Source organism: Vanacampus margaritifer, chromosome 10 (genome assembly GCF_051991255.1).
Source record: "Vanacampus margaritifer isolate UIUO_Vmar chromosome 10, RoL_Vmar_1.0, whole genome shotgun sequence".
In the NCBI taxonomy this organism is placed as follows: domain Eukaryota; kingdom Metazoa; phylum Chordata; class Actinopteri; order Syngnathiformes; family Syngnathidae; genus Vanacampus; species Vanacampus margaritifer.
In genome coordinates this window covers 13,054,569-13,068,922 of record NC_135441.1, presented here as the reverse complement: position 1 = coordinate 13,068,922, position 14,354 = coordinate 13,054,569, and the positions used below count along the sequence as shown (strand labels likewise).

The window sequence follows — 14,354 nt, the reverse complement described above, 5'->3', positions numbered from 1 at the left end:
TTCTTATTTATTTTAATCAAAATTAAATATTTGGAGTGTGAATTTTAAAACTGTATATATATATATTTCATTCGTCAAGCAAATGAATGAATGAATGGATGGATGGATGAATAATCTTCTGCACGGTGCACCCATACTGGGACGTGCGGCTGCCTGTAGCCGAGCAAAGGTGTCTCCTCCCCGACTTGATCAGGCAGTCAGTCCCCGCAAACTTCTTTATGTTGACACGTATAAGTATGTCATATCATCTTTTTTTTCTCCTGCTACAGAATATTTGTGGTTATTTTATTTCAAGCGTAGTAGAACGAGAGTATTAAAACTTAAAAAATTAAAAATTTAAAAAAAAAGTCAATAACTTATCCTCCGGCTGGTGCTCACCGGGGGCATACAGCCGCTTGTAGCCGAGCGGAGGTGTCCTTTCTCCGGCTTGCCAAGAGGGATACTCCCTACACCAAAGTTTTGTCACCTTGAATTATCCTTTGTTTTTAATTTATACAACAATGCATGCATGCATGCAAATGTAACCCCCCCCCTTTTTTTTTTTACATATATATATAACTTCCCCCTTTTATGACTAATATGTATGCTCATTTTTTTTATTAAAATAAAAATATTGGAAGAAAAATCACGTCATGGTCGACAATTAGGGGAGAAAAAAAAGAAAGGTATCTTCTGTAACTTTTCTTCCCTCACCGGAGCTTGCAGCTGCCTGTATTCCGGAGAAGGTGCCTCCACCTCGGCCAACTTGCCTATTCTTCGCCGAAACATCCGCGTTTGGACACTTTTGTGAGTCGTGTATTTTATTTTCATTTTTTTTTTACATATAGGCTACATCCAACAATGCATGCATGTAAATGTGCACTTTGGCCCCTCGCATACCTTTGCATGATTACCCACTTGAATTCCCCCGCCACTGTTGTGTGGTCTCGGCCTCCTGTTTGTTGATTGGGAGGCAGACAGACATGTATCCGGCATCTTAATCTGTCGATCGCATGATGTGTACTGGCGCAGCACAATTGTTGCCCCCTCTCTACAGATTAGTCAAGTGGAGTGCAGTTTCGCATGAGCAAAAAGATGATTCAATAACAAGCAAGGATGACTTTGAACAATATATTTACTTCCATTAAATAAAACACATTTTTGCTGTTGTGGGTGCATGGGGTGGGGGGGATCCGTACCAAATATTTTACAGGAAGATTTTAATGCTTTTTTTTCTTCTCCCTCCTCTAGGATTTCTAGTCTAAAATCGATATTCACACAGACATGAATAATAATAATCATTTTATATTATGTTAGAAACACACCACTGCGGTGCGTTTTAGTATTTACATTCGCTTTTTTTGTTTGCAAGCAAAACATGATTTATTATTTATTCCCTACCACGCATGCGTTAATAAATTGAACCCCAGCTTTGGGGATGTTTGGATATATACACAACTTTTCAGACAGCAAATCGGGGAATAAAGCTTAAAAAAAATCAGTGGTTCAGTTTTTAGTGCCCTTTTTTGGAAGGAATAAAACAGAATACAATAATAATAGTAGTAGTCTCATGTTCCTGTGGATGAAAAATGACCACCATAAATGCCTTTGTTGCATTACTGTACATCCCATTTGGGGAAAATCGATGCTCAAAGTGGTGCTTTTTTTTTTTTCCTCTCTCAAGGGTGGGCGTAGGTGTCGGGGTGGGGTGGGGTTGGGTTTAGGTTTAGATGGGGGTGCGCGCGTCTCACACCGGCCTGTCCACGGCATACTGGCAAGCGCTCAGGTTCGTGGCGGGGCCCTGCACGCCGGCGTAGCCGAAGCTCGAATGCTGCTTGGCTTTCAGTCTCAGGCTGGCCAGGCTGGAGTTGCAAGTGTCCCGGTAGACGTAGGGCGGCGTGGGCGGCGCGTAGGGGCAGGCCTGCGCCGCCACGGCTGAGTTGAGCGACGGCCCGCTGAGGTTGTTGAGGTTGTTGAGGCCGTTGAGGCTGGAGCCCGCCACGGCCGACGGTACCATGCCGGACGTCATGGACGAGATGGAGTTGGGCGGCGAGAACATGGCCTGCGACGACAGCGGGTTGACGTTCATGGAGTTGAAAAAGGGGAAGCTCTTGGTGGACAGCGAGGCCGACGTCAGGCCCTTTGCGGCCCAGTTGTTGTACGTGTAGCCCGGGTACATGTCGTCGTAGGGCTGCATGAGTCCGTTGAACTGCGGGCCGAAGCCGTTTTTGCACAGCTCGGCCTGCTGGTTGCGCTCCCGCTTCCTCCACTTGGCGCGGCGGTTCTTGAACCAGACCTGAGGACAAGGACAACCGGCGTTATTTATTTATTTATTTTACCACTCATCAAAATCGTCACAAATGGACATTTGAACAGGTTAGAAATTCTCCAACGTTTTCAGTCTCACAGCTTCCATAATTTGAATTTGGTGGATTTCTTGCGTAAAGTGCACGACCATGTACCGAAACCTTTGGGCCCTATTTGTAATTGTAGCGTTATCCTAACTATACCTCTAACCTTTGAACAGCAGTATATTTTTTTAATTTATTTTTTTTACCGCAATGGAGTACCTTGATCCTCAAATTTTGCGTTTAGCGCGTGCAAAATGACAACCATTGTTTATCTGTTGTAAAAATCCTGTTTTGAAAATACACTACCGTTCAGACGTTTTCATGAAAACAAATTCCTACATTTAAAAAAGGGTTACTCGTAGAAATGCAACCACATTTTTTTAAACACATTAATGATTTATAATATAATTGAAAAAAAAATGCATTTCTGCAACCCACATTTTTTAACTCTATAGTCTATTTTTAATATGTGTATTGCAGGTACCAATATGCCCAATCATAGATTGTATTCAGCTGATTTCAGTATACGTAAAACTTAATTGCAAGTGCAAAATTATTTACTAATATTTATTGTATTGTTTGTTTATTACTGGAGCCTATTGGCCCTTATTTGGTAGTTTTCAACACGTAAAACTAGGTAATTGATGGATCCAGATTGTTTGGAGTTATAGCACCATATAGTATTTCAGTATTTCATATTTATTAACATTATATCAAGCAAAAAACACTCAAATTAATAGGCATGATATTTTTAGAAATTTATTTATTACAATATCTACCAAACCCAAGTGGCATTATTATGGTTATACAAGTCTAAACTTCGAATGTTAAAATTTAAAGACGTTTAATATAAGCATTTGTAGTAATGTTTACAAAGATTTGGGTGGCATGATTAACATTGATTTTGCGCAATTTAGAACTTGGCGAATGTTCAATACAGTAGTCATATCCTGCCTTAAAAGGGGAAAAATTACAACATTTTATGTGGCATAAAGATGCAAATATAAAATTGTGTAATTTCCCCCTCGTCTTCAAAACAATCTGTCTTGTGTAGTTTAACAATTATGACAAAACGTCAAATACTTTCAAAGGTCTTATTTAATAATGTCTGCAAAGACATCCACAGATGACATGCTGAATATATTCAAAAGTGTGGCTATTCCAACTTCTAATTGACGTCACCAATATAATAGCTGACTTTTAATTGTCTTTTTGTGCATGCCCCATGCATGCACGCCAAAATGCTTGTTTTTATGTACTGCTTGAATGTGTTATGTTTTTCATTAAACAGACAAAAACAAATTTGAAGAATTGTAGTTTAAGGGTGCATGTGACATCTTGAACCATTTTCAAGCTTGCACATGATATCCGATGACGACGTATTTCACAAATGCATTTTCTCGTCAATTCCGCTGCACATAAAGATGGAGCTTGTTATCTTGTTATTTCCCGTCTCCTGTCTCGGTCCTTATCAGAACACAATCCACACACAACACACACACACACACACACGCACACACCAGGCACGCTCCTCCGTAACTTGTGTGTATTCCACGCTGACTGCCCCCCACCCAATTTTGAAGTCTCGCGACAGTGTCCCAAAATGAGCAGCTTCACACCTCTTTCACACCACACGTGCGGCATCCGTCACTGCTGTCACACGCAAGCCACGCTGCACTTCTAATTGGACCTCATAGACAGCATATTGGTATGAATTACTGAAGGGGGGGGGGGGGTTATTTATCTTCTCGTGCAGGGGGTGTAATTATATTAAATATCAAATTAAGCTGTGACTATGGGTCTCGAAGCGGCAGTGTGTTTAAACAAGTGTGTGTGCATATTTGTTTTGCAGATCATCTGAGTGGAGGACACATTATTACACTAACACTGCATGGCTGTTTTATTACCGAAACGGATTTTCTTGCTGAGATTTGCACGTAAAGAAATAGACAAATTGTTTTGCATTAAATTCAATGAATTTGCTGGCCTCGAGGCAATTTTATACATTTTTAATCCGTCACGAAGTATAAAAAAAAAACAATCATTTTATAGCATTCTACTATTTTGCTCTAAGGCAGGTCGATAATGTGCGCTGGGAAAAAAATGCATATTGTTGCACATAGTTGTTGATAATGACTTTATGCATGCGCATATCACGTGAGTGCAGAAATGTGTGTGTGTTTTTTTAGCAGATTATATGTCTAATAAAATTTTTTCTTTTTGTGCTGTTTTCACAGACTTGTTGTAAAAATGTATCATTATGTTCACATTTTAATTTTCATAATGTTTTCTGAAATCTGAATTTTTTTTTTACGTGCAATTATTTTTCAAAAAGCCTCCAATGACATAAATTGATTTGAAAATCACAACAGCAATGTGATTATCCAACTAACGCACTTATATGCATATACATGGAAAGTAAAACATGTCATATAGACCCATATTTTTGTATATGGATATACGTTCATTTTTAATCGTGCACTGAAATGTTTTTTTTTAATTCATGCAATTATGACGCAAAACAATGTCTCATTTTGTACTTTTCTGAAATGTAAGGACACGTTGCTTCATGTGCACTGATCAGAAAGTTTTATTGCACGTAGGCCTACATATATGCTTAAAATGCAAAAGACAAAAAAATATATTTGATCCTGCTTGACACGTTTAAAATGCAAAACTCGATAAAAAAAACTCTTGACATTGCAGGGCTGATTTGAAATATATTTTTAGCACGAGCATTTTTTTAAAATGTAGCTATCAGAGATAAATCGTTTTTGTTTTCTTAAAAACGTCTTATTGTACTCAATAAAGTTCTCTGCAACAGCTTTTTTTTCTGGAATGTAACCGTCTCTCTTTTTTTAAACGTAATGGTAAATTGCTGGTCCCAGAATAGACTCACCCGAACCCTGGCCTCGGTGAGGTTGGTCCACACGGCGATCTCCTCGCGGGTGCTCATGTCCGGGTAGCGGTTGCGCTGGAAGGTGGCCTCCAGCTCCTGCAGCTGCTGGCTGGTGAAGTGAGTCCTCTGTCGCCGCTGTCGCTTCTTCTTCGACGGATCGTCGGACGAGTCATCGTTCTTGCTCTGGCTTTTCTCTTTCTCTGTACAAATAAATCAAAAACAATTCACGAATAAATATTGTTTTAGTGTGTCGTTTGCATAACAGCCAACAATTAATCCTTCATTTGCATATGTCAGACTCCTGTCTCCCGTGATTCGCCTGCCTGCCTGTCTTGTCTTACCCGCAGTTTCCGGGCTGGAAGTGTCCGACACCGCGTGCGCGTCCATGCGGTGCTTGCCTGAGTCCACGGCTCGCACCAGCGGCTGCAAACCGGTTGCCATAGCGGAGGCGAGTTTAGTCCCGGTAAATGTGTGGTGCGGGTGGTGGTTTAGATTTAAAGGATCCCTCATAGAGTTCATCGGTCGCTCCCCGAAAACCAACCAAAAAAAAAATGAATAAAGAAAAGGGAAAAAGGAGTGTTTAATAAATCCCAATTCCGGTATAGGGTCTCTCTCTCTCATGTATTTTTAAAATTTGCTATAGGGCTCCGGGTTTCTTTTTAGAGCGGGCCACCGTGGGGCGCTGCCATCCTAACGTCGGCGGCGGCGGGCGGCGGCTGACTAGTGGAGTGACAAGGACAGGTAGTTGATATTGGAGCCGGGGGCGCGCACGCACAAGCACGGCGCGCGAACGCGGCCCCCTCCATCTCTCTCTCTCTCTTTCTCTCTCTCTCTCTCTCTCTCTCTCTCTCTCTCTCTCTCCTGACGTCATCACCTGTAGCCCTGCCCACTCGCTACCTTGACAGGCGCGTGCTTGAGGCGTCGAAGAGAAATGGGTCTCCCCAGCAGCCAATCACCAAAACAAACAAACAAACAAACAAACAAACAAACAATAAAGAAAGAAAGAAAGAAAGAAAGAAAGAAAGAAAGAACGAAAGAAAGAAAGAACTAAAGAAAGAAAGAACGAAAGAACGAAAGAACGAAAGAACGGAAGAAAGAAAGAAATTACCACGAGCAACTCTCTCAGGAACCGGACTCGCTTTGAAAAAGAGCCAAATCAACATTCCCTCCCTCTAAAAGTGCACCCTCGCTACACGACAACCTCATCCATCGCCTGCAAATGGATCCGGATAGGTCCAAAGTAAGTTAGGCGTAAACAGAACCCGCTTCATGTTCGGAGGTCGACTCGGCCGAGACGCCACAGATGTTGTCCCCTGCACGCACGCGTTAAAAAAAACAAAAAACAAACAAAAAAAAACGCTGGTTAGGGCCGTTGCTGGCGACGCAATCAGCGAGATTCGGGCTGTGAATCAGGCAGGTAATGAGGCTGAACCGAATATCAGTACCGCCGATTGAATTGTCTCGGCGGGAGGAACGTTACGGGGTTGTTTTCATTCACGTGGGAATGGAATCATTGGTGGTTTTCTGAAGTTAATCGAAAATTGACTTTTTGCCTAGGAAGTTCTGCATTGCTAAGCAAAATCGTGTAATCTAGGGCACAGGTATCAAACTCAAGACCTGGGGGCCAGATCTGGTCCGCTAAAGCAAACCGTGCACGTGGACCTCAAGTTTCTTGGTAAAAGGATCAAAATTGCAAATGCTAAGACATTGCAAGCATTTTTTGTTACTAAATCCGTTGTTAAAATGAATGGATACAATATTCCATGATCTCCGATGTCAAAATGACCCATATAGCAATTTGTTTATATTTAGTAATATAACGATGAAATTATGCATACACTTTCACACGCAGTCATGAAGGAAAGGGTTCGTCAAAATAATTTTGACACCCACCTTGGCTCAAAATATGAATTTTGGTTACTGTTTATCAAGTATTATAGTTATATATATATATATATATATTATAGTATTATCATGCATTTCATATTTTGGTCTATGCAAATTAAATTTCCATAGACAATTAAGTTGATCCTTCCATTCACTTGCAGCCTTGTCCTGACGAGTCGTCCAATTAAGTTGCATGCTAAAGCGACGCTATTTTTAATCGTCCAAATCATACTATTAGTCTTTTTCTGTTTTATTTTCACGTTGAAGTGGATTATGTCTTCATCTGTGGACGCTTCCTCATCCCGTCATATACATGGGCCATTAATTAACAATTCAGTCAATAGCCTATTGCAGAGAGTAGGGGTGCAAGGGGTTCGACGACGACAAGCCTTTTTAGGCGGGATTACCGACACATCACATTCCTCCATTAGCGTATTCCTGCTCACGAATGTCTTTCATTATACATGTGCCTTTTCCCCAGAGTGGAGAGCGCAACGAGAGCCGCATACATTACACGCACTGTTTTGGATGCGCACACACTGCTTGTCACGTTCTATTAGTCCTAATCAATCGTCATTAACAATATGCGTGACACGCGCCTCAGGTCAAATGCTGAAAAGTTGCATATTCATATAGAGGAATGAGTTACAATTATTATGTGTAATTTCGAACAATCGCGTCAATTTGACATTATTAGTATATAATTCGAAGGATTTTGTTGTGTCTTTTGCCATTCTAACACAGCAGTTATAAAATATGCCACCTTTGTTGCTTATTATTTAGACCTTTGAAAGCACTCGCCGGTGGTGCTACTGATCCACAATCAGCCACCAGGCGTCGCTATAACACAAGGAATAGCCAGACGATCACGTCTCGAGGAGATGTGCAGTACAAGAAGGTTCCTTCTCTCGCATGTGAAATCAGGCGACACATTCCAGCGCGTTACTGCACAATATGTCACATCATACATATTTTTGTTGAAAAAAAATATTTCAATTATTTATACATGACAGTTTTGTGTTTAACGTCGTAGCCTACATAACATGTCTGAGTAAAGGCTGCGCCATTTAACATGTTCAAATAGTCATTTTCTAATAAACTGTCAATTTTAAATGATTTAGTGTAAACCGTGCAAACAATAATAATAATAATAAAAATCATTATGTTGCTTCTCGTGCATTGATATTTTACCTATTTGTGCGCAGGTGGTGGCCAGCTTCCGGCAGTGGGACTCCATGATGACGAAGGAAATCTCTTCTGTGCATTGGGAGAAAACAAAAATCAAATAAAAATGAGTGGAGGTAAACAGGTAAACGTAAAAAAAATAACGGATTTTTTTAATTTCATGCATATGTTGTAAATGTTGTTTTGGAATTGCGTGCGTAATGTGGGCTAAGACATCGTAGGCCTATATGTAAACAGTTGAAATCAATAAAAAATATATTATAGCACACCAAAAAAGTATTCAATATTTTAGTTTGCTAATCACGTTTTCCCCCGAATGTTTTCACGTATTTCAATCACAGGCAAAAAGGTGTTATTTACTCGTCCTGTGTACAGTATGTCGCGCGTGCGCGTGACGCGGCCCGCTAAAACCTCCCGGATTAAGACTCTTGATTGAGATGTCAGTCTGTGGGCGTGCGAGCATATACAAAATTCATTATAGGACGCCAACACAGATGGGCTTTTATTAGAATGTTTGCTTATGATAATGCAAATTTGCATGTCAGCGGCCGCCATTTTCTCCTCATCCTGCTGTTAGTCTTCTCTGAGATACAAATAAATATTGAACACAACCTTTTTTCAGCACGTCTTCACGTCTGATAGGAGGAAGGTTATATCGTAACTTCCTATTTCAAATTTTTTATTGGACTATTTGGTAATGTTATTCCTCCACTCTGATAATGTGCCAAACTCTGACTACAACTTAAAAAAAGTCATGTTAATAAAAGTATGAAAATTGCCCTATTCTGTAATTAGTAAATAGATTTTTACCTTTGGTCGCATACTAATGATCATATCGTCAACAACGATATTAAATATCAATTCATCCATCCATCTGTCGTTTCTAATTTGACGTAGGAGGAGGGAGTGGGGGTCATGGCATCAGGCCCGGTGTAGACAGAAAGCCGGCCTTTTCACACGCGGGACGTGAACGCATCTTGCATATATATTTTTTAAGCGCATGCCTTTGATTATTTGGATTATGTAATTAGTACATTAGAAGTTGCAAATTGTTTTTTTTTTCTGTAAAGAAAGTGATTTGTAGCCTCGCGTTGACACTGAATTCTTATCGAGCAGAATATGAACTTAATTTGTATTTCTTATTTTTTGACACATTTTATCCTCATTTGAAATTAGTTTTTTTGTATTTGCCATCATTTTCATTATACAGCTCTGCCCTCTTATCATGTGGTCTTATTCATTATGATCATCAATTAATACAGACCCTCAATTCTCTTCACTCGCAATTTAACTTCCTTTAAGAAAGGAACCCATCATGTTAACAACACATAACATAATTTAAGACAAACTTGGATTTCTCAGTGTGTCATTTATAGTAATTTTATTTATTTATTTAGCCATGACCGCACATGCAGTTGACACATAACGTGTATTCGATTTTATTTAACTCCTTAAAAAATGTGTGGACGCACAGACCCTATATTAAAATACGTCATCATTATTATCATTAAAGGCAAACTTTGCACCCGTCATTATGCCCTTTAAGCGAATTTGTACAATTGACTCAAAAACAGATTTACTTTCTTCGACTCCATTTTGAAAAACAAAAATCCGTCCTGCTAACAACCTAATTGCCATTATTGTCATTATTCAAGGCAGAGTCATGACAGCATGTGTGCGCATTTACGCGTGCAACTGACCCATGGAACCATAATCACTTTCATTTAACTGACTTAAAAAGATAAAAGAAATTAATAACAGAAGTAAGCACATCCTCTTACCACGCCTGGACGTCTCTCGTTAAGTGCGTGATGAGATAAATTCCACCGTGCAAAAGACACATACAGGCACGCAACTTGAACGTCCCGCTAGTCGCCGGCGATATTTTTTTTTTATCCCCAAAATCAAGAAAATAAAAGTGTCAACTTCATCAGAAATAAAATCGTCATGCAGCAGCAAGTCCACGCAGTCTTTCCGCTGCTCTTCTTCTCCTCTTCTGCACGCCTCAACTTTTTTTCCGCTCTGAAAGACGCTCCGGCTTCTCCCCTCCACCCCTCTGCCCCCACGTCTCGCTTTTCCTGCGGGCGCGCGCGCGCGCCTGGAAAAGGGGTGTGCTAGTGCACACGCACGCTGCTATATCGCATGGGCGGCACAAGGAGAGCCCGAATAACAACTAAATCAGCCCCACTGCGATTAAATTAAACACATTAGAGCGCCATTTTCCTCAATCATATTTACACGTGGAGCTAGTCGTACAATTCTCCCATATTTCATATGTTAAGTCAGGCGTGCAGCAGACCGGATGTGTAACCCCCCCAATCTAATCCCCTTTTTACATTTTTAGTCATACTCCCTATTAAAGTGGTAATTAACGCCCAAGTGCACGTGGGAATTACCCGTGCACACACACGACCAACACACCCGCACTGAGGCGCGCGCGAGTACACACGCACGCACGCACACTGTTTTCCTATGCTATTTGGAAAGCAAACATATTATTTAATTGCCCAGTAAAGGTCACGTCATTTTGTTGTGATAAATGCGCATGCGTCAACTTGCCAGACGAATTGGAGTGGCAAATAACTTGGTTGTACATAAATCCTGCATGCACATACAAAAGGATACCATTTTAAATTAGATTCATACAAATGAATGAATAAATAAGTGAATAAATAAAAAATGATCAAATAAAAATAAAGTATATGCAGGAGAAATGAAGAGGCCTTAAAAATTGTGGTTATATTTCAATTGATCAATTACTAAAGTTCTTCCACAAAGAAGAGGAAGCCTCAACACCAAGGAAAACAATATTAACTTTAGGCGCTAACTAACTAGATAGCTACACACGGAGCCATGCTAGGATTTAAAGTTGCTAAGATGCAATTTGACTGTTTTCTACCTTTTAGCACAATTGAATTCCTATATTTATGGCAGTGTGACCAAACCATCAAATGTGAGAAACGTAATTTAAATACGTAGCCAGAGAATAAGAGTTATTGTTTTATTTTATTTGTTTTCTTTTTATTTATTGTTTTTAATTGTAACCTACATTCTAAGTGGATAAATTAACTCATTTTAATTCAGCGTCACCTCTACATAGCCTACACATTAACAGAATGCATTTTTCTTGGAGTAAAGCAGTGACTAAAACTCACAAAACTTATTTGGGGAACTTTTATTTCAAATTCAACGCACAGCATGTTTAACACATGAACGTAGTAACTTGACAGTTGTAAATACTAAATACTAAATTCCCTCTTTGCTCCTATCTCTCATGTGTCCCATACACAGCAAAAAACAGTCCTTCGAATGTATCACTTGAACATGATCAAGTAACATCTTGAGTCAAACCCAAAATATTCTTTACAATCATACCTTCTATGCATGCCCACTCGTCTAAACACATCATTCTCATTAATATCGTGTTTGTGGATTATGAATTAAGAAGACAAATCCACCTGTCAGGGGGCAGCCATTTTGCCACTTCCTGTCTCCTGAACATGACATCCATCACAAAGTAAGGCTCAGGTAACGAGCAATCACGGCTCACCTGTTTTCTGAGACTGGTCATGTGGTGTTTACAAGCTGAGTCATGATTGGTCGTTACCTGAGCCCTGAGCAACTGTGATGCTATTTTCAGTTGACAGCAAGTGGCGAAATGTCCGCCGTCAGATATGCATACAAATGGGTGCATTTTACTGCTTAATTCATAGTTTAAAATATGCAATATTAATCAGAATGCCGTGTTTAGACTTGTGGGGCTGCATAAAAAATCTTATTGTAAAGAAAGTGTTTGACTTGACATCCTAGTTTTAGAAAGGTATAGTTACACAATGTCTGTGTCCAAATTCTCAAGGCATGTGTCCTCCGAAGGCCGAATTTGTCGGCTGTATGACGTCACTCCCAGCGCGACTCCACAGCACGCACTGACTTTATATGAATGGTTCGTGTGCTCAGTTTGAATTGGATGCTGGTTTTTGAATTAATACAGAAAGCAAAAAAAAAAAAAAGCCCCAAAACATTACATATGAATGGATTGCCAATGCTGCTTGTAGGGAGCACATTGACCGACATGTGTAAGTCCATGCATGATGTTGAATCGCGCCGGGAGTGACGTCATGCAGCCGACAAATTTGAAGTGACGTCGTGCAGCCGACAAATTCGGCTGTCAGAGGACACAGCCTTGTGAATTTGAACATAGGCATTGACTATATGTCACTGGAAGTGAGGTAGGAGGAATTGGGAGAAAAAAAACTGTTTTTTAGCTTGTTTAAAAAGGACATAACTGTCAAAATTCAAGGCTGCCTGGATTCAGTTTAGGGGTGAACAAGAACCCCTAAAAGTCCCAGTTTTAATGATTTTTTCTGAGTTTTTGTTTTATTTTCTAGTGATGTGTATTTATAAAATTGACTTGTTTTCAGTTGTTGGGTGTCTTGCTCGAGGGAACCTTGACAACAATTTAGGGAGTCACTGACGCACACACATGAAGTGTGGTGATGCTCCTCTAATGTTGTGTTTCTAGAAGAAGGCGTCGGCGAAGGTTATGTGTCAAGGGTGTGTTGGTTCTCACGCACACAAAGGTGCAAAGCGCCTCCAGTTGAGAGGAGGCCCGGCGGCGGCGATTGCCAAATCTTCCGCCTCAGGGGCTGCAGCGGGAGAAAAGAAGAAAAAAAGCGGCGCCTCGCTCCCGCTTTTCATTTCGAGCGCCTTATCGATTGTCTGTTGTCATCCGCGGCGATGGCGAAGGACACTTGAAAGCACCGCTGATGTGAGAAAGGAGCGGGGGTGACCCGCTCCGCGCCGGCGACCTCTCCTGACTCTTAACGAGAGGCCGGGCCGGTTGGAGGTGTCGACTTTTAAAAACATGCTTTCATTTTTCTTGGCTGTCGGTGGCGCTACGGGACCGAGCAGCAGGAAGATGCAAGAGGAGACTTCAAGGGTTTATTTCTATTGTGCAAGGCGGTGGTTATCATAGATAACGGGCAAGAGGAGTGGATCCATTGATTATATTACGTTTTACATGCGTGACTAAACAGGCCCATTTGACTGAATTATTTGTATGCCTTTGGTTTATTTCTAATGTGCAAGGTGGATAACTGTCGAGAGGAGTGCTTGCATTGATAATATGATAGCATGGATTTCATGCATGACCGAGTGTAACTTTATTTGCCAAAATTACTTGTAATTGCTCTGTTTATTTCTATTGTGCAAGGTGGTGGTTATCAATAACTACCAAAATAAGTGGCCACATTAATTTTATGATATGTTTTTGTGTGTGACTGAACAGGCCCTTTTTTGATTGCATTATGTCTAGAAGTCTGGTTTATTTCTATTGTGCAAGATCCTGTTTATCATGAATCACTGTTGAAAGGAGTGTTCATATTCATTTTATGATAGTACATTTTTCATGAGCCCTTTATGACCAAGGTATTGAGAGTTGTTCTCTTTATTTCTATTGTGCAATGTGGTGGTTATCATGAATCATTGGCAAAACGAATGGTCACACGATAGTAAGTTTTTGTGTGTGGCTGAACAGGCCCTTTTTGATTGCGTTATGCCTAGAAATCTGGTTTATTTCTATTGTGCAAGATGCTGTTTATCATGAATCACTGTTGAGAGGAGTGTTCATATTCATTATATGACAAGTTTTGGTGTGTGACTGAACAGGACATTTTTGAGTGAAAATGTTCTCAACATCTGATTTATTTCTCCTGTGCAATGCAGTGGTTATCTTGACTAACTGGCAAGAGGAGTGGACATACTGATTTTATGATAGCACATTTTACATGCGAGACTAAACAGGCCCAATTTGACTGAATTATTTGTAGACATTTGTTTTATTTCTAATGTGCAAGGTGGTGTTTGTCATGAATCACTGTCAAAAGGTGTGGTCGCAATTGATTACACAGTATGTTTTTATGAGTGATTAAGCAGGTCCTTCCTTGGTTGATTCCGTTATTTGGAGTCCTTTGGTTTATTTCTATTGTGCAAGATGGTGTTTATCGTAAAAAAAAAAACTGGCAAGAGAAGCTATTGAATTAATCATGACACTG

The 14,354-nt window shown here is 40.3% G+C and overlaps 1 protein-coding gene across 2 annotated transcripts; it reads right to left on the bottom strand.

Moving 5' to 3' along the window:
• Positions 1-1,096: 1,096 nt before the first annotated feature.
• pitx2 (paired-like homeodomain 2) lies at positions 1,097-10,320 on the bottom strand. 2 transcript variants are annotated; one of them, XM_077577859.1, is made up of 4 exons: positions 10,083-10,320; positions 8,308-8,373; positions 5,230-5,429; positions 1,097-2,275 (listed from the first exon to the last, which is right to left on the bottom strand). In XM_077577859.1, the coding sequence occupies exons 2-4, from the start codon at positions 8,351-8,353 to the stop codon at positions 1,727-1,729; spliced, it is 795 nt and encodes a 264-aa protein (XP_077433985.1). In that variant the 5' UTR covers positions 8,354-8,373; positions 10,083-10,320; the 3' UTR covers positions 1,097-1,726. The 2 variants fall into 2 exon arrangements, with proteins under 2 accessions (XP_077433985.1, XP_077433984.1); XM_077577858.1 differs by lacking the exons at positions 8,308-8,373; positions 10,083-10,320 and adding an exon at positions 5,571-5,936.
• Between the last annotated feature and the right edge of the window lie 4,034 nt (positions 10,321-14,354).